The sequence below is a fragment of the Squalius cephalus genome, assembly GCF_949319135.1.
Source record: "Squalius cephalus genome assembly, chromosome: 25".
Lineage (NCBI taxonomy): Eukaryota > Metazoa > Chordata > Actinopteri > Cypriniformes > Leuciscidae > Squalius > Squalius cephalus.
The window spans coordinates 1486673-1512507 of record NC_137146.1 but is presented as its reverse complement, the minus strand read 5'-3'; the positions used below and the strand labels follow the sequence as shown (position 1 = coordinate 1512507).

At 37.2% G+C, this 25835-nt stretch overlaps 2 protein-coding genes across 3 annotated transcripts in view; both read right to left on the bottom strand.

Moving 5' to 3' along the window:
• kcnh2b (potassium voltage-gated channel, subfamily H (eag-related), member 2b) overlaps positions 1–17946 on the bottom strand; it is a 221447-nt gene extending 203501 nt beyond the window's left edge. For both annotated transcript variants that reach the window (XM_079862475.1, XM_079862476.1), the window contains exons 1-2: positions 17286–17946; positions 281–511 (exon numbers count right to left, since the gene is read on the bottom strand). In XM_079862475.1, coding sequence (XP_079718601.1) covers positions 281–511; positions 17286–17361 — 307 coding nt within the window. In that variant the 5' untranslated portion in view covers positions 17362–17946. The remainder of the gene's footprint in view (positions 1–280; positions 512–17285) is intronic.
• A 3937-nt stretch (positions 17947–21883) lies between these two features.
• Positions 21884–25835, bottom strand: part of sspo (SCO-spondin) — a gene marked incomplete at both ends in the record, with an annotated part of 134412 nt that continues 130460 nt past the window's right edge. Inside the window, 2 exon segments of the mRNA XM_079863328.1 lie at positions 21884–22042; positions 23987–24117. Of these exon segments, the coding sequence (XP_079719454.1) occupies positions 21884–22042; positions 23987–24117 (290 nt within the window).

The following is a 25835-nucleotide window of genomic DNA, read 5'->3' as shown; positions in this document are numbered from 1 at the left end:
TGACTGGTAGTGTATGACACACAAAACAAGCCGAGTTGCTTTTGGCGAGGTTTGATTTCTCCAGTACTGAAGCCATGTGAAGGTCCAGCAGGGTTTTAAACCTGAAACTACAGACGTAGTTCAAAACTACAATGAGATCCAATAGCAAACAAAACAAACAACTCAAGGCCACGCTTTACATTAAACCTTTCCTGAGGAGAGCCTCAGCCAGAAGCATTCTGCTGAAGAACAACATTCTCAACACACCCTGAGGATTAATAAGTGTGTGTGTTTGTCCTACCGTCTTTCCTATAGAGCGCGATCTCCACCTTCCTCTCCTCGGACCCGAGCAGCGCCTGAGCCATCTGAGCGATGGCCAGCCGGCGTGTGTGTGTGCCGTAGAGGAAGCTGCAGGTGCAGGGCTTCTGCATGATCTCCGCCCTCGTGTAGCCGCACATGTGACAGAAGCCATCGTTGCAGAAGATGATGGCGCAGTTCTCCACACGCGCGTTCGCTATGATGAACTTCCTACCTGTGAGAGACAGGAGACACACACTCTTCAGTCTGCTGTGAATCAGGGGTCGGTTAGTGTTTGGTTGGCAAAATGTACTTGGTTTAATTTGGTGCCTTACTTGTGAATTCTGGACCTCTTTTCAGTTATTCTGAGCAATTACAATATATATTCTTAGCATATCTATTTATTAGATAGATAGATATATAGATAGATAGATAGATAGATAAGATAGATAGATAGATAGATAGATAGATAGATAGATAGATAGATAGATAGATAGATAGATAGATAGATAGATAGATAGATAGATAGATAGATAGATAGATAGATAACCTACACTGAAAAAAAATAATTGCCTAGAAAATTCATGGACAGTCTAGTACATATATGCATTTAGTAAGTGTCATTGTGTGTGTGTGTGTGTGTGTGTGTGTGTGTGTATGTGTGTGTGTGCGCGCACATGTGCGAGTGAGTGAGTGAGTGTGTGTGTCTGTATGAGTGAGTAAGTGTCATTGTCTGTATGAGTGAGTAAGTGTCATTGTGTGTGTGTGTGTGTGAGTGAGTAAGTGTCATTGTGTGTGTGTGTGTGTGTGTGTGTGTGTGTGTGTGTGTGTGTGTGTGTGTGTGTGTAAGTGTCATTGTGAGTGTGAGTGTGTGTGTGTGTGCGTGTGTAAGTGTCATTGTGTGAGTGCGTCTGTGTGTGTGTGTGTGTGTGTGCACACATGTGCGAGTAAGTGAGTGAGTGAGTGTGTGTGTGTGTGTGTGCGTACATGTGCGAGTAAGTGAGTGAGTGTGTGTGTGTGTGTGTGTGTGTGTGTGTGTGTGTGTGAGTGTGTGTATGTATATGTATTTAAGTGGAAAACAATGACACATCATCTGTCATTCCATCATTACTGATTCGTATGTGGTTTTCACTGAGAGTCATTTCTGCAACTTCAGCAAAACCTCATCTATGTTAGCCAGCTATAACATTCTCCTGGTGACAAATCAACAAGAGTAATGTAGAAAACATCACAGAAAACCAACAGTAAAGGCATAGAAATGATGCATCAGATATACAAATGTTTTACATTTTCAATGGCACAGCATCACTGGAAGATCGAAACTACAGAACAGCTGCTCGACTCGGGCTAGACGCTGTATCACTGGGACAGATGCGTGTGTGTGTACAGTGTGTGACGGACACACAGGGATGACCTTCACACGACGCGTCACACCGCTTAAATCACTCGCTGGGCTGAAGAGCCACTGCAATAAGGGTTTGACGGATGGCTTGAGCTGAACCACACGAGAGTCTGAAGAGCTCTCGGCCGCCTCACTTTCCTAACGTCCTGGAGACTTCTGTCATCTCTCCTGACACACACACACACACACCGACTGCACACACACACCGGGAAACAGAGACACTTCTCATCATCAGAAAGTGAACTCAGCAATGTTAAACCCATGGAGTTTCACTTCATTCTGCAAGAGTTAACTGAGGACGTTTGAGCTACGAGGAAGAGAAAGAAAACAAATCCAGGGTGAATCTTGCCCAAAACAAACAAAAAGATAACATATATTTATTTATTTTAATTATATATCATTTTTGCATAAAATATTATGCACAAATTACTGTATAAAAAATTATATATATATTTATAATTTTTTTATACAGTAATCTGAGAACAATATTTTATATCCAATATAAATATAATATAATATTTATTTAATTTAATTTTATATTTTTTTCTTGTGGTAATTTGTGCATAATATCTTAATAATATATAATAATATACATCTTAAATAAATTACACACACACACAAATTAAGCCTTTTTTGCATTCATGACAATCAAAGCATATTTCCCCTTCAAATGCACTAATTTCTTTAATGCACAAGACAATAATAATAATAACAACACATTTTTAAAATTGTAAACATTTTGTAAAGTATGTAATCATGTAATATTGTATTTTAATATTATGTATTTAGTTGCATGTCAAGCTAGTTTCTTCAATGATGATTTGTCATGATGACGTTATGAGTGTGCGTATATTAAATATGCTTTTCCTAAAAAGGAACTATAGAGATAAGAGATTGTCGAGTGCTGAAATTAAGTCAGTGATGCATCAGTTCTGGACCGAAACCATAATCGCTTTATCTCAGCAGCCTGAGAGTGTCATGCTAAACTGGAAATCTCCCATATTTGTAATTTCCATCCCATATTTGGGTTCCTCACAAACCCATCAGAGATAAATCTTGTTCAAGGACTCTAAGGAGAGCCGTCGGCCCTGTGGACGCTCTCTTCAAACTTCACTCACCGTCCGTAATGGACTTCTGTTGTTAATGTGTCACTGGAGAATCCATCCGTCTCTACAACCTACAGTTACAGAGCAGCGTTACGATAACAGAGGCCATTTACATAAAGAAGTCTTAAAGGTGTGTTTAAAACGGTGCGATTAATTCTGAGTGTCGAAGAGGGTGAGAAACGGTCAGGAAGAACGAAATTACTCCCACTAGAAACATGCGAGGCCTTCAGGGATTTGCAAGGGAATGGCAGTGGATGCAAGGCAACAGAATTGGGTTAGATTTTAATCTTTAGCTCTGTGCATATGCAAAAAAGAAAAGACTAATTACAGCTCAGTATGCAAATTAATAATTGAAAGGCCAATTTGAAAATAAATGCATGAAAGAATATCAACTGCACTTACAGAATATAAATTTGAATCACTTATGGTTTAATTTTTATGTTTATTGTTTATTTAATATGAGTTTGTAAATACAAATCTTAAATTTCTTTAAAAGTAAATTGTTTATAAATAAAATGACACATTATTTGAAATTATCAGGCCAGTGTTTAGTATCTTTTATACTTTTTATTAATATTTTGAATTAATTTTTATTTTTAAATTTTCTGTTTTAATTTTTATTTTAGGTCATATTTGTTGTGTTTTTGTCCATTTTTATTAGATTTAAAAATCTAAATTTAAAATCTATTTATTAATTTTTATTTCAGTTTAGTTTTAGTTATTTTAGTTCATCACATTACTAAGACTAAGAGATCAAATGAAATAGATTTTTTATGTATTTTATTTATTTCAGTTAGCACTTACTTTTGTATGGTTTTAGTTTTCATTTAAATTGTATTTAAATTTCCCCAGTAGTCAATCATTTTATCCCTTAAAACTCATCTTTGATCACCAAAATTACATATTTAAAAGTTTTTTCCTTGAAAAAAACTTCTTCATTAAAATATCGTGAATGTAACTCGACACCCTCGCCTCATTTATTATTCGCGGTTCTATGAATATGCAAATGAGCCCCGCCTCCACTCACTCACTCAGCTCAGAGATCCACTGGTTGACGATCACACGTTGATCTGATTGGTTACAAGGTAGTTTGTGACGTCAAAGCGTGTTTTTTTGGTTCACTGCAGTTTTAAGAAGAAAAAAATATTTAGCAATGGTGTTGAATTTAGACATGGTTTGTCTTAAAGCATATTAAAAACACCACATAGACACATAAACAACATTAAAAGCTGGATTTTCACCACAGGGGGACTTGAACTGTAATAACCCCAGTTCGGGCTGAACTACAGAGAATTGCGTATAAAACAAATGCAACGAAGAGTACAATGAACTAAGAGTCATTTCAGAACAGAGCCACCTTAAAAACATAACAATTGAATGTGTTAGCATATGGCGCCTTAAATGGCACGTATATCTGTCTCTCGTGAAGGGAAATCTTTAAACAGCGGTACTGCTCTTGCAGGGCTGGCCATTAGGTGATTAGTACGACAGCAGCGCATTATTGACGCGCTCCGACACACTCCTCCAGGCAACAGAGAAAACAATCACAACTGGAGCTGGTCCTGTTTCTGCTCAACACTGAGACACAACACACAACACACACACTGTCTCCGTCCTGCTCTCGGTCCATCTGTCTCTCTGAAATGAGAACATTTACAGGTCATTAATATTTCTTATTTCATTCATACTTCTCAGAGGCCATAACTTCAGCATTGCAGTTTCCCTTCCCCTCATAGACACATATAAACCTCAACATGTGCGGTTCATAAACCGTTCCACTCAATATATCCGCTAGATAAAGATAGACATTTCAAATGAGCCATTAGATGTCACATTACTGACAAACACATAAAGCGGACAAATTTCTCTCCATTTGCACATAATGCTGTAGATTTTATCCCAGCACTCACTCTGGAAAATCAATGTCTCTCCTCCTGAGAGGAACCAGAACCTCCTGTCAATCAACGACGGGCGTTTGTGGTTCTGCTAGCCCAACGTTAAGCGTTTGAATCGCTAAACGAACACAATAGTGACCTGTTTAACTGTGCTCTTGGCTTGATGGTGATAAATGACAATAATCAGCCTAATGGAGGATCACAGATTGAAAATAGAACATTTGTCAAATATAAGTTAATATGCAAATTATGCTATGAAAATGTATTTAAATTAATACTAATATAAGTTAATATGTACATTATGTAAAATATTAAATAAGTAGCATTTAAAAATAAATTAGGGATGCACCGATATGAAAATGTTGGCCGATAACGATAACCGATAATTCTTTATATTTGAAAGCCGATAACCGATATATTGGCTGATAAATCTAAATCCAAGTTTTTAGATCATTTTTGAGAGCCTGATTACAAAAACTAAAGTCTCATCATTAAAATCCATGTCCCAAACACACAATCATAATGATGTTCTCATTATAATGTTATGTAGCCGATATGACAGACTTGTTTTTGAAGTGTTTCCAATCATATTTCAAATAATTCAAATCCATAATAATTCATCCATCATGATCTGAAGTGTCTCAGCTGGAGGAAGTAATCCATTATTTATTCGGCTTTATTAAATCGACCAAATTTTTTTATCGGGTCGATAACGATAACTTTAAAAATGAACATATATCAACCGATACTGATATTTCGTGCATCCCTAAAAACAATAATATCTTTAAATGTCTATATTTAAAATAGCAAATTGTTTTAAAATCATTTCGAAATCTAAACGGAATCATTAGACATTTGCACAATTTTTAAATGTGATGACAGATGTTGACACCATTAGCTATTAGTCATATACATCTATACAAAGTATAGCAAAGCAAAATAAAAAAGCAACTAGAGAGTTAGTAAATCACCCAGAAAATCTGAGCAGAATTTCCCCCTGGACGGCAGAAATGAGAGAGAGCTATACTGAACTGATATCTATAACTGATATTGACAGTGCTGAATATTCCAGCGGAGGAGAAATGAAACTATTGCCTCGGCCAGCGTCTCTCTTCCCCTCAGAAGAGTCATGTCAACTGCATTTATCCTTTAAGTGCTTTTACATGATGGATGTTAGCGCCTTCAAAAGGGCGTCAGATAAAGGCCAGAAGCAAAGGCTCGAGTCTTGAGTAAATGACAGACGCTTCACGGGTCGGCAGGGAGATGTTTAAAGGTGAGGGGTTATAGAGGTGATGCTTGCTCACAGAGATGCTACTTTCACTGCCGCGGATAAAAGCTCTTCCTTTTCGCTGAGGCCGTATTTAACATTTAAGTTACTTTTAGTTTTTTTCTAATGAGAGTTTAAGGCTGCATCTGAGCAAAAATGCTGGAGACTCTACTACACTTTTTTTTGGAAATATTACGGATGCACTGATATGAATATTGTGGCCGATACGATAATTCTTTACAAGCCGATAACCGATATATTGGCCGATAAATCTAAATCCAAGTTCTTATATAATTTTTGAGAGCCTGAGTCTTACCATTAAAAGCCATGACCCAAACACACAATTATAATGTTCTCATTATTTTATGTAGCCGATATGACACACTGTACAATATTTTCCTTTTTTTTTTTTTAAGCGATTCCAATCATATTTCATGCAATTCAAACCCATCATGTTGAACAGTGCGCATCTGAAGTGTCTCAGCTGGAGGAAGTAATACATTCTTTATCGGCTTTAATGTCTCGGCCAAATTTTCTTACCAGGGGCCGTATTCACAAAGCATTTTATCTTACCACTAGGAGTACTCCTAAATCGCACTAAAAGATTTTAGCTAGGAGTTTTCTCTTAAAAGTTATTCACAACGCCTTTCAGACCTACTCTTAGTAAAGAAAAATGACAACTCCTAAACTAAGAGTGAGTCTTCGTTGCTATGGATGACGTCATTACTCATGCACGAGCTTGACTGAAGTGACCACTTTGATTGGCTGATGATTGTAACGCGGGAATGATTCAAACCCCTCCCCTACGATGATGAGTGACAGGTGACAGGTCTGAGAATGCGTGCGCTACACAAGTAGTGCGAAGGACGGAAGATGATGAATAACTGAATAAATAGCCTAAATGAATAAAGAGTAAGGCAAAACAAATAGCCTAGTAGCCTAATGAAACATATGGATTGATGCAATATCTTTGCAACATTATTGAATTAATCTGTCACTATATGCCTCTGCCTACGTTTGCAAAGAGAAGAACATTTTAATTTGATTCACAATGAAACGATACAATTAGTTTACATGCAATGAGTAGCCTAGTTTTGGTTGTTGGTGGTGGCGTTATTGCATCCCTAGTTATGCCTACAATGCAGAATTGTTCCCTCGATTGGAAGCTCCTGTAGCGCCGCATACGCATTTCAAAACATCACAGCGTGAAACGCCACTAAAAGCGGTTTGTGAAGGTCTTAGTGAGTTAGGAGTCCTCTCGACTTCTTTTAAGCTGTCCCAGACTTAGGTGCTACTTTTAGGGCTAAAATGCTTCGTGAATTACTCTTAGTAAAAAAAATGAGGAGTCCTAAAGTTACGAGTGACACGCCCATTATTTTTAGGAGTTGCTCCTAAATTCGCCAGTTAGGAGCTACTTTTAGCCTTAAAATTCTTTGTGAATACGGCCCCAGGAGGACATTAAAAATGAACATATATTAGGGCTGTCACTTTACGTTTGAAAATCGATTGCACAATCAATCGGACCAACCAACACAAGTTTCGACAACGAAAATAAGGAATCGATTTTAACGGCCTTCTCTCGGAGCGCGTCCAGCTCGTCACGATACGCCCGCAGTGAACGCGCGTCACACAGCGACTGCAGGCTCTGACACACACATTACAGCAAATTATACTTCTGGATAATGCGTCTCTTTCCTACAAAAATGTGAATTCTGCCGGTATGCAGTCAGTCTCATGCATACAGATACACAGATTCGGCTCCGGTCTACAATCGCCTACGTAGGCGAAACTTGTTTGACATTTCTAATGGCATGTTGAAGACTGCAGTGATGTGTTTCATTGATGTTATGGCAGTCCACTCTGCTTATTGTTTTTCGTGAATGTTGCACTCCTGTTTGTCACTGTGCACGAAACTTCACGCCAATAAATCATCAGAAATATTGCTGACTTGTGCGTCTCAAGCGCCCTCTTTACGTTCGTCCTAATGCCTGTTAGTTGTCCGTGGATTTACCCATATTTGGCATTTAAAATGGAAACGTCTTTAGACATGGAAAAAGGATTTTACAATCGATTCAATGAACACTTAGCCTATGTCTCAAAAATCTAACAGGACAACAGTGACAGCCCTAACATATATCGGCCTAACATGTATCCTGAGTAAATATTTTCAGGTGAATAAAACACTGTGACTTGATCTCCACGCTGATGGAGAAAACAAAAATCAAAATCATCATCATCATCAGGCCAATCCAGCAGGAGTTTGGGTTTCTGAGACCAACAGAAGAAGACAGAGCTTCAATGGGAGTCCTGAAGATAGGATGAACTTATGAAGAAACCACAGAAGAACAGAATCAGATCTGCCAATACACTCTAAATCTAGAGATTATATTGTGGGATCCTCACGTCTGGTTGTCTGACATTAGCGGGCTTCAGACGGCGTACATCAGAGAAACAGCCACAGGCGCTCTGAAGACAGACAGAGTGGGCAGGAAAAGAGAAAGTTTAACATAAGTGTGTGTGTGTGTTTGTGTGTGTGTCAAACCTATATACAGAACGAACACTGCGACCAAAATAAGATGCATCACAGAGGAAGGAGAGAGAGACTGAGGGAAACCGAGGCGTTGAAAGAGAGAAAGGATGAATGATTCAGAGAAAACACCCTAATTAACATCTCTCGAGTTCTTTGCTGTCTCTTTATACAAGGTTTAAAACTGATCTCTGAGTCGAAGGCTAATAAAAGCCAAAGCACCATCAGTCAAGACTTTAAAGGAACAGATCACTCAAAAACTCTGATGTCAGCTTGACTGACAGATTAAAATAGCTTTAAAAGCTTTCAAGTTTAAAGGTTACGGTTTCAAAGTTACACAAGCCTATCCTCTGGTGCTTTAAAGAACCCAAAACACTGATCTGAAGAACAATCTTTATCTCTACAGTTACGTATAACTATACAGTATAGCAAACTCGAGATAGATAGATAGATAGATAGATAGATAGATAGATAGATAGATAGATAGATAGATAGATAGATAGAGTAAGATGATAGATAGATAGATAGATAGATAGATAGATAGATAGATAGAAAGATGATAAATAGATAGATAGATAGATAGATAGATAGATAGATAGATAGATAGATAGATAGATAGATAGATAGATAGATAGAGTAAGATGATAGATAGATAGATAGATAGATAGATAGATAGATAGATAGATAGAAAGATGATAAATAGATAGATAGATAGATAGATAGATAGATAGATAGATAGATAGATAGATAGATAGATATTGTAAGATGATAGATAGATAGATAGATAGATATTGTAAGATGATAGATAGATAGATAGATAGATAGATAGATAGATAGATAGATAGATAGATAGATAGATAGATAGATAGATGGATAGATGGATAGATGGACATTGTAACATGATAGATAGATAGATCGATAGATAGATAGATAGATAGATAGATAGATAGATAGATAGATATTGTAAGATGATAGATAGATAGATAGATAGATAGATAGATAGATAGATAGATAGATAGATAGATAGATAGATATTGTAAGATGATAGATAGATAGATAGATAGATAGATAGATAGATAGATAGATAGATATTGTAAGATGATAGATAGATAGATAGATAGATAGATAGATAGATAGATAGATAGATAGATAGATAGATAGAAAGATGATAGATAGATAGATAGATAGATAGATAGATAGATAGATAGATAGATAGATAGATAGATAGATATTGTAAGATGATAGATAGATAGATAGATAGATATTGTAAGATGATAGATAGATAGATAGATAGATAGATAGATAGATAGATAGATAGATAGATAGATAGATAGAGTCACTGACAGACAGAGAGAAAGAAAGGAACATTTGAAAGGAAGAAAGTGAACTCATCTTCTTCTTTTATCTGTGAGGAAGGAACGAGCCGTGTCTCCTGAGGAAACAGAACAATGCTTTAGCAACGAGGAACAGCTGCAAGAAAACGGCAAATCCTCTTTGTGTGGCTTTAACAAGAGGAGAGTGAATCCAGTTAATTACGTGTGTGTTACACAAGTGTGTGTGTGTGTGTGTGTGTGTGTGCTCTTTCTCCTGCCAGCTTGTCCTGCAGATGTGAATAACACAAGAGACATCAGACACTACAAGCTCACAGAAAAACAGACATATGTAGAGTCGACTGATAGTGGACTTTACCGACACCGATAACTAGGTCGTACTCGCCGATAACCGATTAATCAACCGATAGTTTTTCAAATGGATACTGGACAAAAAACAAAAATAACGCATACAACTAATGCAAACAGATGGAAACAATTGTGACATTAAATATTTGACATAAAGCATCTAGTCAACCAATGAATTACTTACTCAGTGCCGATTAATCGGCAAAACCGATCGACCTCTAATGCAGACATACAGAAGAACTGACCTGAGCTGGACGATGACATCACTGTTTTCTCCAGAGCGGATAGATATATAAATGAACTAAATTAATAACTTTTTTACAACAAAAATGAAACATCACTGAACATAAGCTGGACTATGATGCTATTTTGTTCTAGAAACAAACTTTGTTGCATTATTTTCCTGTTATCTCTGTAAAGCTGCTTTGAAACACTGTGTATTGTAAAAAGCGCTATATACTGTAAATAAAGGTGACTTGACATATGCAAAACAGAAAGCATAAAATAGCTGAGTTATAAAACTGCCTTGCCTTGTTTGGGACGCGTCCTGCTCTGTAATTTTACATTACAACATGTTTCTTTATCGCTCTGATGTGTAAATAATGCACACTAATATCAGCGCAGTACAGCAACATCTTTACATCAAACTAATGACTGATGTAGAGAGTTTGTGCATTCGAGAACATGATCAACAGAGGCTGAAAGAGAGAATGAGAGAAGACAAGGGAGAATGGACAACTGTATAATGGTGAAATTTAATCACACCAACTCCTCTGACAGAACGCCGATAAGACTGTGATCTCACCCGCTCTCCATTACAGAGAGAGAGAGACAGAGAGAGAGAGAGAGAGAGAGAGAGAGAGAGAGAGAGAGAGAGAGAGAGGCAGAGAGAGAGAGAGAGAGGCAGAGAGAGAGAGAAAGACAGAGAGAGAGAGAGAGAGAGAGAGAGAGAGAGAGAGAGAGAGAGAGAGGCAGAGAGAGAGAGAGAGAGAGAGAGAGAGAGAGAGAGAGAGAGAGAGAGAGAGAGAGAGAGAGAGAGAGAGAGAGAGAGACATAGCAACCACTCTGCATCCCAGAATACTGGCAGAAGTAGACCATGACAACTCAGCAGCGATGTGACAGAGAAGCAGGCGATGGAGAAACACAACTTTATATAGAAAACTATAAATACTCCTCCCTAACGCTGAGCAAAGTTCAGTCTCAAACCTTCTCTGATGCTTCTGTCTTCTGAAGGCTTGTGTTACAGTAATAACATCACAATCAGATGAGAAAGAAGAACAGAGAAGCGGTTCATGAAGAGTTGGGTGTATAGAATGGGTCTGGATGGATGGATGGATGGATGGATGGATGGATGGATGGATGGATGGATGGATGGATGGATGGATGGATGGATGGATGGATGGATGGATGGATGGATGGATGGATGGGTAGATGGATAGACGGATAGACGGATAGACAGATAGATAGATAGATAGATGGGTAGATAGATAGATAGATAGATAGATAGATAGATAGATAGATAGATAGATAGACAGATAGGTAGCCTAGAGAGATTCACAGAAACAACTGGATCCAGACAGAGAAAGGAGGATTTACAGTTTATCATTTTGTGCTGAATTTAGCAGTAAAATCACCCTATATATTGTATTGACAACTCATTAATTAAATATTTACCATGTGTATTCTGCATAATTGGGCGTTTTTAAATAAACACTGACAAAAAACTACAAGTTTTAGGGCTGGACGATATGATGATATATAGGCTAAAACATTAATATAAGTGATCACATGGATTTAGACCTATATTGTATTTATATAAAGCGTTCACAGGCAAATTTGCTTTATGTATTTCCCCGGTGTTGAAATCAGGCTCATATAAATGTCAGGAAACACGATTCCTGCTTCATGTCAATATCCCTGATCACTGGATCTTTGGTAAGTTGTAAGAAACACTATATCAAGTCCAACCTTTAGTTTATACTGATAATCGTTTGTTTTACTCTCATTTTCTGTTTCCTCTATTAAATCCAGTCAGTCAGCAGCTCTTCTGCCACTCAGGCCGACTGAGGGAGTGTGTTCCCGCGGGAAAGTGGCGTCAGTGCATAACCTCTATTCCAGTCAAGTCACCTTTATTTAAAAAGTGGCATATCAGCTGTGGGACACATGCATGGGCTTTTTATTTTTGGGTTGTTTTGTTGCAGCAAATGTTCTCATCTGACATCTCATATAATCCACTGAACACCGGAGAGAAAACACTTGTTCAGTTTTTAATATCCGGTAGAGATAGCACACGGTGTTCTTCTTGAACCGGTGAAACATCAAGGCTGGGAAAACAGATCCAAGCCATCTGGAGACAAACACTGAAGGAGAAACACTGGCAACTTATGGTCAGTGCAATGACAACGCTCACTCGTGCTCTTCAACACCGCCACAACACTCCTCAAAAGCTTGCGATGGGTTTTGATAGAGAAGGCAATGTATTATTTAAAGTGCCCGAGGGGGAGAGGAAGGGTAGTGGTCGGGTTAAGATGGAAAGTGACTTCTGACCAGACTTGATTTGTCATAATTCAGAAGCCTTTTCAAATGCTTTGGATTTTCAATAACAACTAATTCCTCATTAAATATTCAAGTGCAAGACAGTTATTATATGAGTAATAGTATGAAGCTCTGATATTTGGCCATTCTTATTGAAATTGTAGGGTGATGTAATTGTTTTTTTAATAACGCATCAATCATGTATGTGTTAAAGTCCCCCGTAGTCAATCGTTTTATCCCTTAAAACTCATCTTTGATCACCAAAATTACATATTTAAGTGTTATGCATTAGGTAAATCAAGCCTTAAAATTGCTTGAATGTAACTCAACGCCCTTTCCTCATTTAGTATGCGTGGTTCTATGAATATGCAAATGAGCCCCGCCTCCACTCACTCGCTCAGCTCAGAGATCCACTGGTTGACGATCACACGTTGATCTGATTGGTTACAAGGTAGTTTGTGGCGCCAGAAATACCAAAATACTCAGCAATGGTGTTGACTTGTGAATTTACACATGGTTTGTATATTAAAAACACCACATAGACATAAAAAACATTAAAAGCTTGATTTACCCCACAGGGGGACTTGAACACCTATACAGTATTAATAATTCAGAAGTAAAATATGGACTGACATATTATACCCCAATATTGTTCACAACTGAACACAGTATTCATTATCAAAACAGTCTAAATGTCTGAGGGAATCGATGGAAGATGGTCAGCTGATGCACTGAAGAAACTTTTGGATTTCCATGGGGATAAATATCCCATTACTCCTCACTGGAGCCAAAACATCAATGCGCAATCTTACAACAATTCTCATTTTTGGCAGCATTACTCGTTCAGGGTTTTTCCTGGCTCAAAACGAGGCGTAGGTGGTCAAATCCTGATCATGTGTTTTAATAATAAGATATTTTTCGTAGACCATCATATGCTGTGTTTCCCACAGAAAATTTTGTACATTTTAAAGATAAATTCATTAATCTGGTGCACTTTGAGTCACCCGAACCCACTGTTAAAAATAAATAATCCACCCGCCAACCACCCGAACCAATGATATTCTTAGATTTAGGCCTACATATCTGCATCTGATCATCACATTACAATTATTCAGATTCTCAGTGTTAAGCATGATGATATGGACACCATTCACACTGAAGTAAGCTGATTTAAAGTTAACATTTATTTAAAATAAAAGTTCTTCTTTTGTCAAAATTACATTTCCTTAATAGTCTAAACAGAGGCTTTACTCCCTTCAAACTTAAATTGTCATTGTTTCATTACATCACTGTTGGAAAACAGTGAGAATATTTGTTTTTTACCTTAATAAATGGCATTTTTTCCCTTTATACATTGAATAATTTACATTGAAAAATTACAACTGTATTAAATGAGATTAATATTTTTTGAATATACAAATAAGGAATGTTGAAAAGAATGATAATTTGAAAACTAAACCGCCAGTAGGTGGCGGCAGGCGACCGTGTTAATGAGCGAGTCACGTCTTCTGTCTAAGTTATTTGTCTGTGTTCTCCGGTTCAGAAAGGCGGGGAAGGGTGAAAAATTCCATCTCATTTTCTCCTCCAACTTCAAAATCGTCCGACATCTTTGTTTTAACCCTTTAACTGTCATCCCCCCCCCCCCCCTCCCCTCCCCTCCCCCCCCTTTTTTTCGCATAGACAAAAAAATCACTATACAAACTTAAATGGTTGTAATTCAAGAATGCTTTGGAATATAGACATATGGTTGGTCTTGTTTTTAAGAAGACATTTGCCAGATTATTGTAGAAGTGAAACAAATTATGAAAGTGAAACAGAAAAAAAGTTATATAAGTTTGAGTTTATGAAAATATGGAATGTAAAAATATAATTATTTATATTTTATATAAAATATATATATTACAAAATATATTTTACTCTAAAACTGCTAGAAAATTAAAGCCAAAAATCTAAAGTTGTGTTCCAAATTTTAGGTTGATGTCTCAAAAAATGAGCTTTCAGTAAGATTTTATTTGGGCGCAGTACCAAACTTTTTCACTAGATGGACAGCCAGCTACCTTACTGACTTTCATATATGTTTTGAGTGATCTGAACCATGTATTTCCATAATTTCATACAATTTATGAAGTATACATCCTATTCAGAAATAGTATGGGTGTTTTGGCAGTATTTGATTTGATTTCAACCTCTAATAAACATAAAAAGAGCACATATGTGCGTTATAGCTCGCTGCAGCTGCGTGCCGCATCACAAATAGAGAATCCATAATATTTTTCTTTATATTCTAAACATTTTCAGACCTTTTTTTCTCATAAAATTTAATTGGTGTTATCTTTTAAACTCTTGGCATGAGGTTTCTCCCAATCTTTCATGATTTTTCATGTTTATTTCTATTTCAAAATAAAGGCCTAAACACGCCTAATGAATATGAAATATTCTTGTTGCAAATTGATAAATTACTGCTCCTCTGTAATTTATTTTAAAAAACAGCCACCAAACATGAAAACTAGAGATTGTAAGCTTTCAAATGATATATAGTTTGTCAATATTACTTTAGGTTTTTACTAAGATATTATTGTTTTAAATATATATGGGCAAACGTCCCACTTGTGTCCCACTACGTGTCGCATCTCAGAGACGGTACAAGACAGGCATTTGTGGTTATAAAGTATATATATTTATTTTTTTTAGAAAATGGCCGATCGTTTCGCTGGATAAGACCCTTATTTCTCGACTGCGATCGTGTCGAGACTTTGAAGCTGCATTGAGACGGACATTTGAACCTTCAAACCCGTTGGTTGCCATTGAAGTCCATTATATGAAGAAAAATCCTGGAATGTTTTCCTCAAAAATCTTAATTTCTTTTCGAATGAAGAAAGACAGACATGGATATCTTGGATGACATCGGGGTGAGTAAATTATCAGCAAACATTTTTTTGAACGTGAACTAACCCTTTAAATCGGCTCCGAAATTTCCGCATACGCATATGATCGCAACTCGGAACATTGGAAATGAATGACTTCCGGTGCGACGGCTGTCGTTTGTCGTGTGCAGTGGATAGGATGATGAACACAGCCGGGAACCCGCAACAGAACCGTCATGGTGGAAAAGGTGTATCTGAGAATGACTCTCTGAGTGTTGTGGAGAGCTGGAGGCGGCCGCCTCATAATTCACTATGCAGGAGTCAACTTCACTATTTCCCAACACATCACAAGCTGCTTTAGGAAACAAAACAATTCCAGTCTGAGACAGATGGAAAAATGAAGACTGATAGGCTCTTTGAAAGATATTTGAGGATGATTAAGAAGATCCACATCTGAGACTTGAATCTCCACACCTGTTAGATCAGCGAATGCATCATGAAAACTGAGGCTATTTAAAGTTTTAGGACTCAAAATCACATGAAAGGTTAAACCCTTAAACACAATTCAGTTTAGATGCATTTATCTGATCAGACCTAAAGCAACATGTCTTCATGTGACTCACGATGAATTCTGGATAGTCACTAATAACTAAAAAGCTGTGATATCACCCAATTCATAATGTTGATTGGCTGTATAACTGGGACTATATATAGGCCTATATTATGAACAGAACCACCACACGTTAAAATAAAGGATGATGAACAGCCTGATACAGAAGCTCTCCAGTGTCCAACACTATATGATCAATAATAACTATAACAGCATATAATTTCTTACCTCTTCTCAGAGACAGTGTCTTTATTGGATAATGCACAATAATAAATATTTTAACATCTAAAACATTGAAGGCTGCTCAAGTCTCATTATTAGTATTATGTCAGTGTTGTTATTTGATACACCTGTTTCATTAGCAACCCTGATAAAAACGTAATGATGTGACACCATGTTACTTTAAATATATACCATGGTACAACATGTCTTCCATATTCATTTATATTATTCACATGGTTCTCCGAGGTTTTGCTAGAATATCAAACTGTAAAGAGGATTTGTCACATTCAGGTGCAATTTTCTATCTGATCTCACAGTTAAAACTGCTTTCATTGGGGTAGTCTAATGTATTCAGGTAAATTCAGGCATAGTATTTCTGACAGGGATAAAAAGTTACCTCAAAAATATGGTATATGAGACCCTGGATCACAAAACCAGTCACGAGTCGCACGGGTGTGTGTGGCAATATCTAATACATTGTATGGGTCAAAATTATTGAATTTTCTTTTATGCCAAAAATCATTAGGATATTAAGTAAAGATCATGTTCCATTAAGATATTTTGTACATTTCCTAACGTAAATATATATATAATAATAAAGAATTGTGAGTGAATGCAGCAAAATAAATGCACAACTTTAAAGGAGATTTTCTCAATGTTTCGATTTATTTTCACCCTCAGATTCCAGATTTTTAAATAGTTGTATATCGGCCAAATATTGTCCTATCCTAACAAACCATACATCAATGGAAAGCTTATTTATTCAGCTTTCATGTGATATCTCACATTGACCCATGTGACTGGTTTGTGGTCCAGGGTCACATATGTCCAAAAAACATATTGTTCTGCGAGTAAAAACACACACATTACAAGTAAAACACTGAAAATAAACAATAACTTACTTTGACTCTCGAATTTCCTGATGATCGTGTCGAGGAAAGTGTTTTGCGGCGCGACGTGCCCTCGTCGTACCGGCATCCTCGCGCGCTCAGTCACACGGCTTCCCGCGCTCTGGGGAACATCATCAGCTCTCGAGCCCTCAGGAGAACAACTTGCGATATATACTTATCCAAAAACAACAGTTTCCAGTGTCCGAAGACTGTTTACGTCGCGTAATCCCTTTAAAAAAAATGATGAAAGTATCGCTAGACTAATTTACTTCGTGACATGTTGGACGCTGAACTCTGTGTGACAGGAGCGCGCTCGCGAGGTACCCTAATTGTACCATAGTCACGTCCTTGGGTATCCCTTTGTCCAATTGAAGCGCTCCTCTCAGTTGTCATACGTCAAAAACAAAATGTAAGAAGAAAAGAGATTTCTTGTTCTTTCTTAGAAGAAAAAGAGATGCGATTCATTTGACGCGTGTCGCTCTCGCGCGCGCTCCTCCCGTTTCGATGGTGACCAACAACAACAACGACGAGCTCGTGCGTTTAACTACAATACAAACACTACTAAACTTAAATAATTACTTATTTCTAGTATAGAATATATATTGCTGTTTAGTTCATTTCATTCCGGTGTCATTTGTCTCCTTTCGCAGGTGTCGAACCCTTGATGTCGTCATCTCCTGGGCTCTTGTGGAAAAGGAACAGAAATCACGGGATTCAACTCAAAGGCAAATTGGGATACTTCACGATTGTCCCGACGAGGATCCCGAACGATCACCGAAAGCTCCATGCGAGATCCTGTAACTCACCTGACAGTTGCGCGCGCGTGCGAGCGAGCTTTCAACGCGCTTTGTTTTCCGGCGGCGTCGCGCTGTCAGACTGTACATGATACGTCATCGTCGGTGCACGCGTCGCGGGCGTGGGGTTTCCCTGCGCCGTCACGCGCGTGCAGACAAAAGACACTCCCCGTGGACGAAAACACCAATGTTATGCATATATGCGGAGGTTTTTAGTGCAGTAACAACGATTTTGCAACTTCTTGCTTATTAGCCTCAAAAGCAAAATCCTTGTGAAATCAGGGCTTTTGTCCATATTTATCCAGACGGTCTTTGAAGCATCTCTGCCTCCTCCTCCTCCTCATCAATCCCTTTCACTCACTACCCATATACGTGACACACTTTCACAAGGGAATGGAATAAAACAAATGCATGTGTGCTGTGGTGCATCTTTGTCTTCAATAAACAGCCACACTAGTAAATAAGCCCACTATTACCAAAAAGGTTAGTTTAATTGTGCATTAAAGTCAGTAAAAATCACAAAAATATCCTGCATTTTCTCAATCATTTTGAATTGCATAATAATGAAGAAAACAGTTTAAACTCATAATCATAAAATGAACTAAATAAGAAAAATTTTCAGTGGTTAAGACCATAAATTTAACAATAGGCTTTAGCTCGCACATTTAGAAATAAATATATTTGATGTAAGAAGTTATAAACCACAGAACTCAGTGCATTTAAGGTCTACTTTAGTAAAATCATCTGTTCTTCTTTTATAATACAAATAATTTGCTACAAACATTTATCAAAGAAATCAGTTTTGCAATAATAATAATTAATTTCTTTATAATCAACATACGCTAGATTCATTAAAATACAGAATATTAAAGACTGAGAAAAGTAATAAATCCAAACATAATTTAAAGGCTGTACAGATTGTAGATCTCGTAGAGCTTTAGGAGATATTAAATAGAGAAGATTCAGTCATATAATGACGAGCTACATAAAGAAGGCCGGATGAACAGGAGGACGAGGCATTTCTCTCCAGTCATCAGCGTCTCGACAGGTCTCCGCCTGCGGAAAGAGGAAGAGTAGATGCTTTTGGAAATATTTGATCATGCATTCTTGATTCGTACCTTTCTGAAAGTCCACTGTAATGAGCTAGTAATAAAATACCATTAAATATGCATTTAGCCTCAGACACGCTGCAAAAAGCAATGTTCTTCCTTCATTTCAGGTATTGTTTTCCAGTCTAAACATGATGCATTTATTTGAGATGCAAAATATTAGATAATTAATAACTTCAAACTTCCCTTTAGTTTATTTTCTGATGGCAGATTTCTTGTTTTTAAGCACAAACTCGATTTTCAGAAATTAATGTTATTTTGCATCTCAAGTAAATGGATGTTTAGATGTTTGTACGTGAAAACAAGACAAAAATACTGAGGAAGAACGTGATTTATTTTTGCAATGCATCATTATATTTTTAATCAATGCAAATGCAAAGAGTCAAGTATTCGGCTGCCTTCAAGAAGGTCTTGCTGAAAGTGTAATTATGATGTGCATTAAAGTAGGGCCGCACGATATTGAAGAAAAATGCGATAACTCATTAAATAATGCGATATTCGATATTCACATTCACATTTATTCATTTAGCTGACGCTTTTATCCAAAGCGACTTACAATTGCTATATATGTCAGAGGTCGCACGCCTCTGGAGCAACTAGGGGTTAAGTGTCTTGCTCAGGGACACATTGGTGTCTCACAGTGGATTCGAACCCGGGTCTCTCACACCAAAGGCATGTGTCTTATCCATTGCGCCACACCACCCCTTATGTGATACAATAATGCTTAAAAAGTTGTAAAGTAAACAAACTATTTTTTAAATATATGTTTCACATTCTTTTTGTGACAAGAAAGTGAACATCAGTGTTTTACTGTGGCGTAAGAAGTGTTATTTTAACATCAGTGTAAACCACAGGGTTCAGGTTATCCTACATTAGGGTTATTAAACAACAGAAACTGAATAATCAAATGTAAAAATAAAACACTGCTTAGTTTTCACTGTATGAATTAAATATATCCTGATTCTTATTAAAGCTACTAGAGTGATTCAGCCGAGAGCGGCGAGTGATTTTCTCTCTGTCTTTAGTTCATGACTCCAGTTATTGCAAGCCGTTGCGATATGCACATCACGATATATACATTTGCGATATTTCAATAATTTCGATATATTGTGCAGCCCTACATTAAGGTGTTAAAATGGACATTACGCTTTCAAATCTCTCTCTTTTTCACTTCTCAACAAAGACAGGAAGCTTTTAGCGCTAATGCAACACAGTAAAGAGAAAAGGAAGCTGTAATTGATGCTTTATGTGTATTATCATTCTTGCAGTGAATTATGGGAAGTGTTGTGGTCTTGTAAACCGTCTAAATAAGTGTTCTCGGAAGCTTCATAGGCGTTTATAGCAAGAGTACACAAATGCATTCAAACTCAATTGAACAACATTCACAATTACAATTTAAGTGATCGATATTCAGACACACCCTCGGACAAAATCCACAGTTTCACGTTTGAGCTCGTCTCATAAATCCAGTCATTCTGACACGGCTTGAAAGCTGCATTAGTCAGGCAATCTCCTCTGAACATTATTTAGTTTTAAGGCATTTTTAGAACAAATTTGTAGCATTGTTTACAAAGCTCACGAGCGTATCGGTAAATATCAATCTGCATGAAATGGCTCCATGATGGCGTAGGATAAAAAATGCGACCCCTCTAAGTGAAGTCCCACAGATTCAATTAGCTAATGAGATCAATCGCATTGATGAATGACTAAACACTGACGAGAACGAGCCTAATGAGATCAGGCATGCTGGACATTACAATCAGGCTCGTTACAGCATGACAACATGATGCTTGGGTTATGAATTGTGGAAATACCGCATGCCCTTCAGAGCTGACCGTTAAAAACTACGATTCATTTATGTATGTCAAAATGAATGAAGTTCATGATAAATGTCTGTTAAAATTGTGGGTTTTTTTTTTTTTGTTAGGGTCTAATTCTCATGATTAACTAGTTGCTTATTAGCATGCATATTACTAGGATATTAGCTGTTTATTAGTAATTATAAAGCACATATTAATGCATGACCATATTCTACATCCCTTAATTTTACCTTACTATTAATAAGCAGTAATTAGGAGTTTTTGAAGATTAAATAAATGTTGTGTGTTTTTTCCCCCACTGAAATAAATGATTTATTAAAGTCCCCCTGTGTTGAAAATCCAGCTTTTAATGTTGTTTATATGTCTATGTGGTGTTTTTAATATGCTTTAAGTCAAACCATGTGTAAATTCATAAGTCGACAGCATTGCTGAGTATTTCCTCCTTAAAACTGCAGTGAACCAAAGACAGTCTCAAAAACACGCTTTGAAATCGCTGGTGTTTCTGACGTCACAAACTACCTTGTAACCAATCAGATCAACGTGTGATCGTCAACCAGTGGATCTCTGAGCTGAGGGAGTGAGTGGAGGCGGGGCTCATTTGCATATTCATAGAACCATGCATACTAAATGAGGCAAGGGTGTCGAGTTACATTCAAAAAAACTTTTAAATATGTCATATTGGTGAGGTTTAAGGGATAATATGATTGACTGCAGGGGGACTTTAACAGTATAAATCACCATCATGGAAAACAGATGCTTGGACATTCTGCCTAATAACATGGGAATGACAAAGTTATCTCATGGCACATTTGTCCTCTCTGACAGCGCGTCAGTCTCTCCGAACAGAGCGCAGAGGATCCCCCCCCCCCCCCGATGTTCCTCGGGCGTCACCCACCCTGGCAGCTGGTGCACTCGCAGCTGTGGATGACGGGCAGGACCACGGGCTCCACGTCTCCGCTGGCACACTGAAGGCTGAGGAACCGCACGGGGTTCTCCGGGTCGAGCCTGTAACTACAGCAGTCGCAGAACGCCTGCAGGTACGGCTCCTGACACAGAGAGAGAGAGAGAGAGTGTTACATGTCAGTTTGTTTCTGGACTTCATTCAGTTGCTGCATCTCAGTGTGCCTTCTTATACTACACCCTAGAAGTATGTACTCTTTTTGTGACACTTGTGAGTGTGTGTCAGAAGAGTAGACAAGCTTTGGGAAACACTCATGTCATACAATTGCGTCTTTAGCGGTTGCTCTCTGTCATCCTGACACAGTAAACTGACCTGTCAATCATCTTGTCAAAGATAAAATCCATTTCCTACAGTATCGGAGAGAAATGTTCTCCTCATATTAATGCATAATGATGCATTTAAAAGTTAATGGCCAAATGGATCTTTATAAAAGTCCACATTTTTATTGCAGATGAAATAACACGGATAACATTAAATAAATACTTTTTTAAATTTTGATTAGTCACTCAAACCTTGATCTAAACCTTGCACATATCCGCTATGTTTGTAGTTTTTTAACACTTTTTACTCGTTTTGTAGTTCCTCCTTCAAAGTGCAATGGATTGTGGGTAATAGTAGTAGTAGTAGTAGTAGCCTTTATTGTCACTTAGTCACAAGTATCAGCGAAATCTGGTTTCATATTAGCCTTTAAAGTGAGTCCACCGTAAAAATCCACCGGGAATAGTAGATCATCCGAGAACTTCTGGAATACTCTTTTCAACACACTATGCTTTGGGACACACTTATTCTAATCTCACACACCGTTTAGGATGGATAGTGTGAACATTGAGACGCAGGGAGAGAGATTCTATTTTTATTTTTAAAAAACAACTTTATTACATACTTTATCAATTCATAAAAAAAATGAACACCACAAAATATCAAAACACAACTCTCCTTCCACTTCTGAACACAGCGTCATTATAACAGCACTGCTGTATAAAGGTTTCAACATCATTCATAGATCTGTAGTTCCTACAATCTTATAATTCTAGACTTCAAAAAAGCTTTAAAAATAGGCAAAAGCTCCTGACCATGAGTATTCTCAACTGTATCTCTCCTTGTAGTAAATATTGCAAGTTTTGCTTGGCCTACCAAAATAAAAGAGAGAGAGAGAGAAAGAGAGAGAGAGAGAGAGAGAGAGACAGAGAGACAGAGAGAGAGAGAGAGAGAAAGAGAGAGACAGAGACAGAGAGAGAGAGAGAAAGAGAGAGACAGAGACAGAGAGAGAGAGAGAAAGAGATTATATTAGAGGCCAGGACAGACGAGCCAAACACACAGATAACAATCCAAAACGTCTTCACGCTACATTTGCTCAAATGCCAATGGCCTGCTCACTCTGATGGAGCGAAATCCTGGGATCATTTAGAGCGTTTCCTCCGGAGAGAGAGAGAGAGAGAGAGAGAGAGAGAGAGAGAGAGAGAGAGAGAGAGAGAGAGAGAGAGAGAGAGAGAGAGAGACGAACACGAGACGCAAAAGAAGAGGGCAGATGTGGAAAAGAAAAGAAGAAAGAGGTGTGAGTTTTTGGCGTTAAAGCTGGAGTGTGCAGACTGGTTTCCATGGCAACCGGACAGAAGTTTCCATTTCAAACACATTTTAAAATAGTTGCAGCAACTGATGAAACATTTAAATCCAGAACAAAGAACACAAGCCTGATAAATACGGCGCTTCAGTGTTGTGATGATCATAAATCCACTCTATGATGGATTGTTATATACAACATATAAAGGTATCATAAATAATTGATCAAAATGATGTTTATCCATTGCTAACATTTATCTTAAAGTATCAATCCTTTAATAAATGATATCATGGGAATATTACATATTATTTATAGATTTATTTATTTATTGACCCAACTATTGACCAAACATTACAGGCTACATTGGTGCATTTATAACACATAATATAGAAGTATAAATACTCAGATTGACGTGGTTCACGCAGCACTGAATCTCAGATCGTACAGACACACACGAGCGACACACACCTCCAGAATGACATCGGTCCGGGATAAACAGCGCCCCCTGCAGAAGCTGACCTCCACGTCGTCCAGGCGACAGTCGCCCTTGGTGATGTTCCTGACCTCAGTGTGACGACGGCACTCGGCAACAGGATCCTCTGGAGACCAGAAAGTGATGTTCATGGGAGAAAATGGGCCAGGAGAGAGAGAGAGAGAGAGAGAGAGAAAGAGAGAGAGAGAAGGGGATTAATGGACGCACATACAGTACAGAAGAAATTGCAGTGAAAATAATCAAATCAGAACATAATTGTGTGTTGATTTAATAGAGGATTTAAGATGCTTTTTAAACCCATGTTACCATTAAACTTCCATTTTAAAATCAACATGCATTTGAAATCAACACGTTTTCTTTCTTAGTAGATAGAGTCTTCTTATTGTGCACAATTCATCTGTGCATGTTTTTATAAAAACAAAATGTTTGGTTTGGTAATATTTCATTAACTTGCTTCACCTCAGAAACCAATCAACGATGGATAAAAACCTTGTACATTTTTTCCCCTTTGCTAAATATCCGGTTTCCCTCGGAAATATTGTGTGTTACAGGGCCGAATAGCATTTCATGTTGACTTTAAATGTACACAGTGCTAAATGTCCTTAAAATAAAACATTAAAATGTATTAGCATTACCATGAACTGCTTAATACACAGAATATCTAAAATAATCAATATAGTTTGAATAGGAAAACAGACAATTTAGAAAATGCATATAAATGCTTTAGAAATATTTTTCACCGTTAATTGCATGTCAGTCATTGCATGTAAAGCATGTTAGTTATTGCATGTAAAGCATGTTAGTTATTGCATGTAAAGCATATTAGTTATTGCATGTAAAGCATATTAGTTATTGCATGTAAAGCATGTTTATTATTGCATGTAAAGCATGTTTATTATTGCATGTAAAGCATGTTAGTTATTGCATGTAAAGCATGTTAGTTATTGCATGTAAAGCATGTTAGTTATTGCATGTAAAGCATGTTTATTATTGCATGTAAAGCATGTTAGTTATTGCATGTAAAGCATGTTAGTTATTGCATGTAAAGCATGTTAGTTATTGCATGTAAAGCATGTTAGTTATTGCATGTAAAGCATGTTAGTTATTGCATGTAAAGCATGTTTATTATTGCATGTAAAGCATGTTAGTTATTGCATGTAAAGCATGTTAGTTATTGCATGTAAAGCATGTTAGTTATTGCATGTAAAGCATGTTTATTATTGCATGTAAAGCATGTTTATTATTGCATGTAAAGCATGTTAGTTATTGCATGTAAAGCATGTTAGTTATTGCATGTAAAGCATGTTTATTATTGCATGTAAAGCATGTTAGTTAATGCATGTAAAGCATGTTAGTTATTGCATGTAAAGCATGTTAGTTATTGCATGTAAAGCATGTTTATTATTGCATGTAAAGCATGTTAGTTATTGCATGTAAAGCATGTTAGTTATTGCATGTAAAGCATGTTAGTTATTGCATGTAAAGCATGTTTATTATTGCATGTAAAGCATGTTAGTTATTGCATGATAGCAATACAGGGCAACAGTCCTCCGCTTCCAGCACCTTCACTTCACCCTGGAAATCACCCTATTATTGCATGTTAAGCATGTTAGTTATTGCATGCTAAACATGTTAGTTATTGCATGTTTATTACTGCATGTAAAGCATGTTAGTTAGCATGTTAAGCATGTTAGTTAGCATGTTTACTAATGTGACCAAATAACCTGATTAATAGTTTGTTATTATCAGATGCATCACCATGTAACATATTCCTGCATATATGCTAATGTTTGCCCTTCTGACTAACTCTGCATGGTTATATAG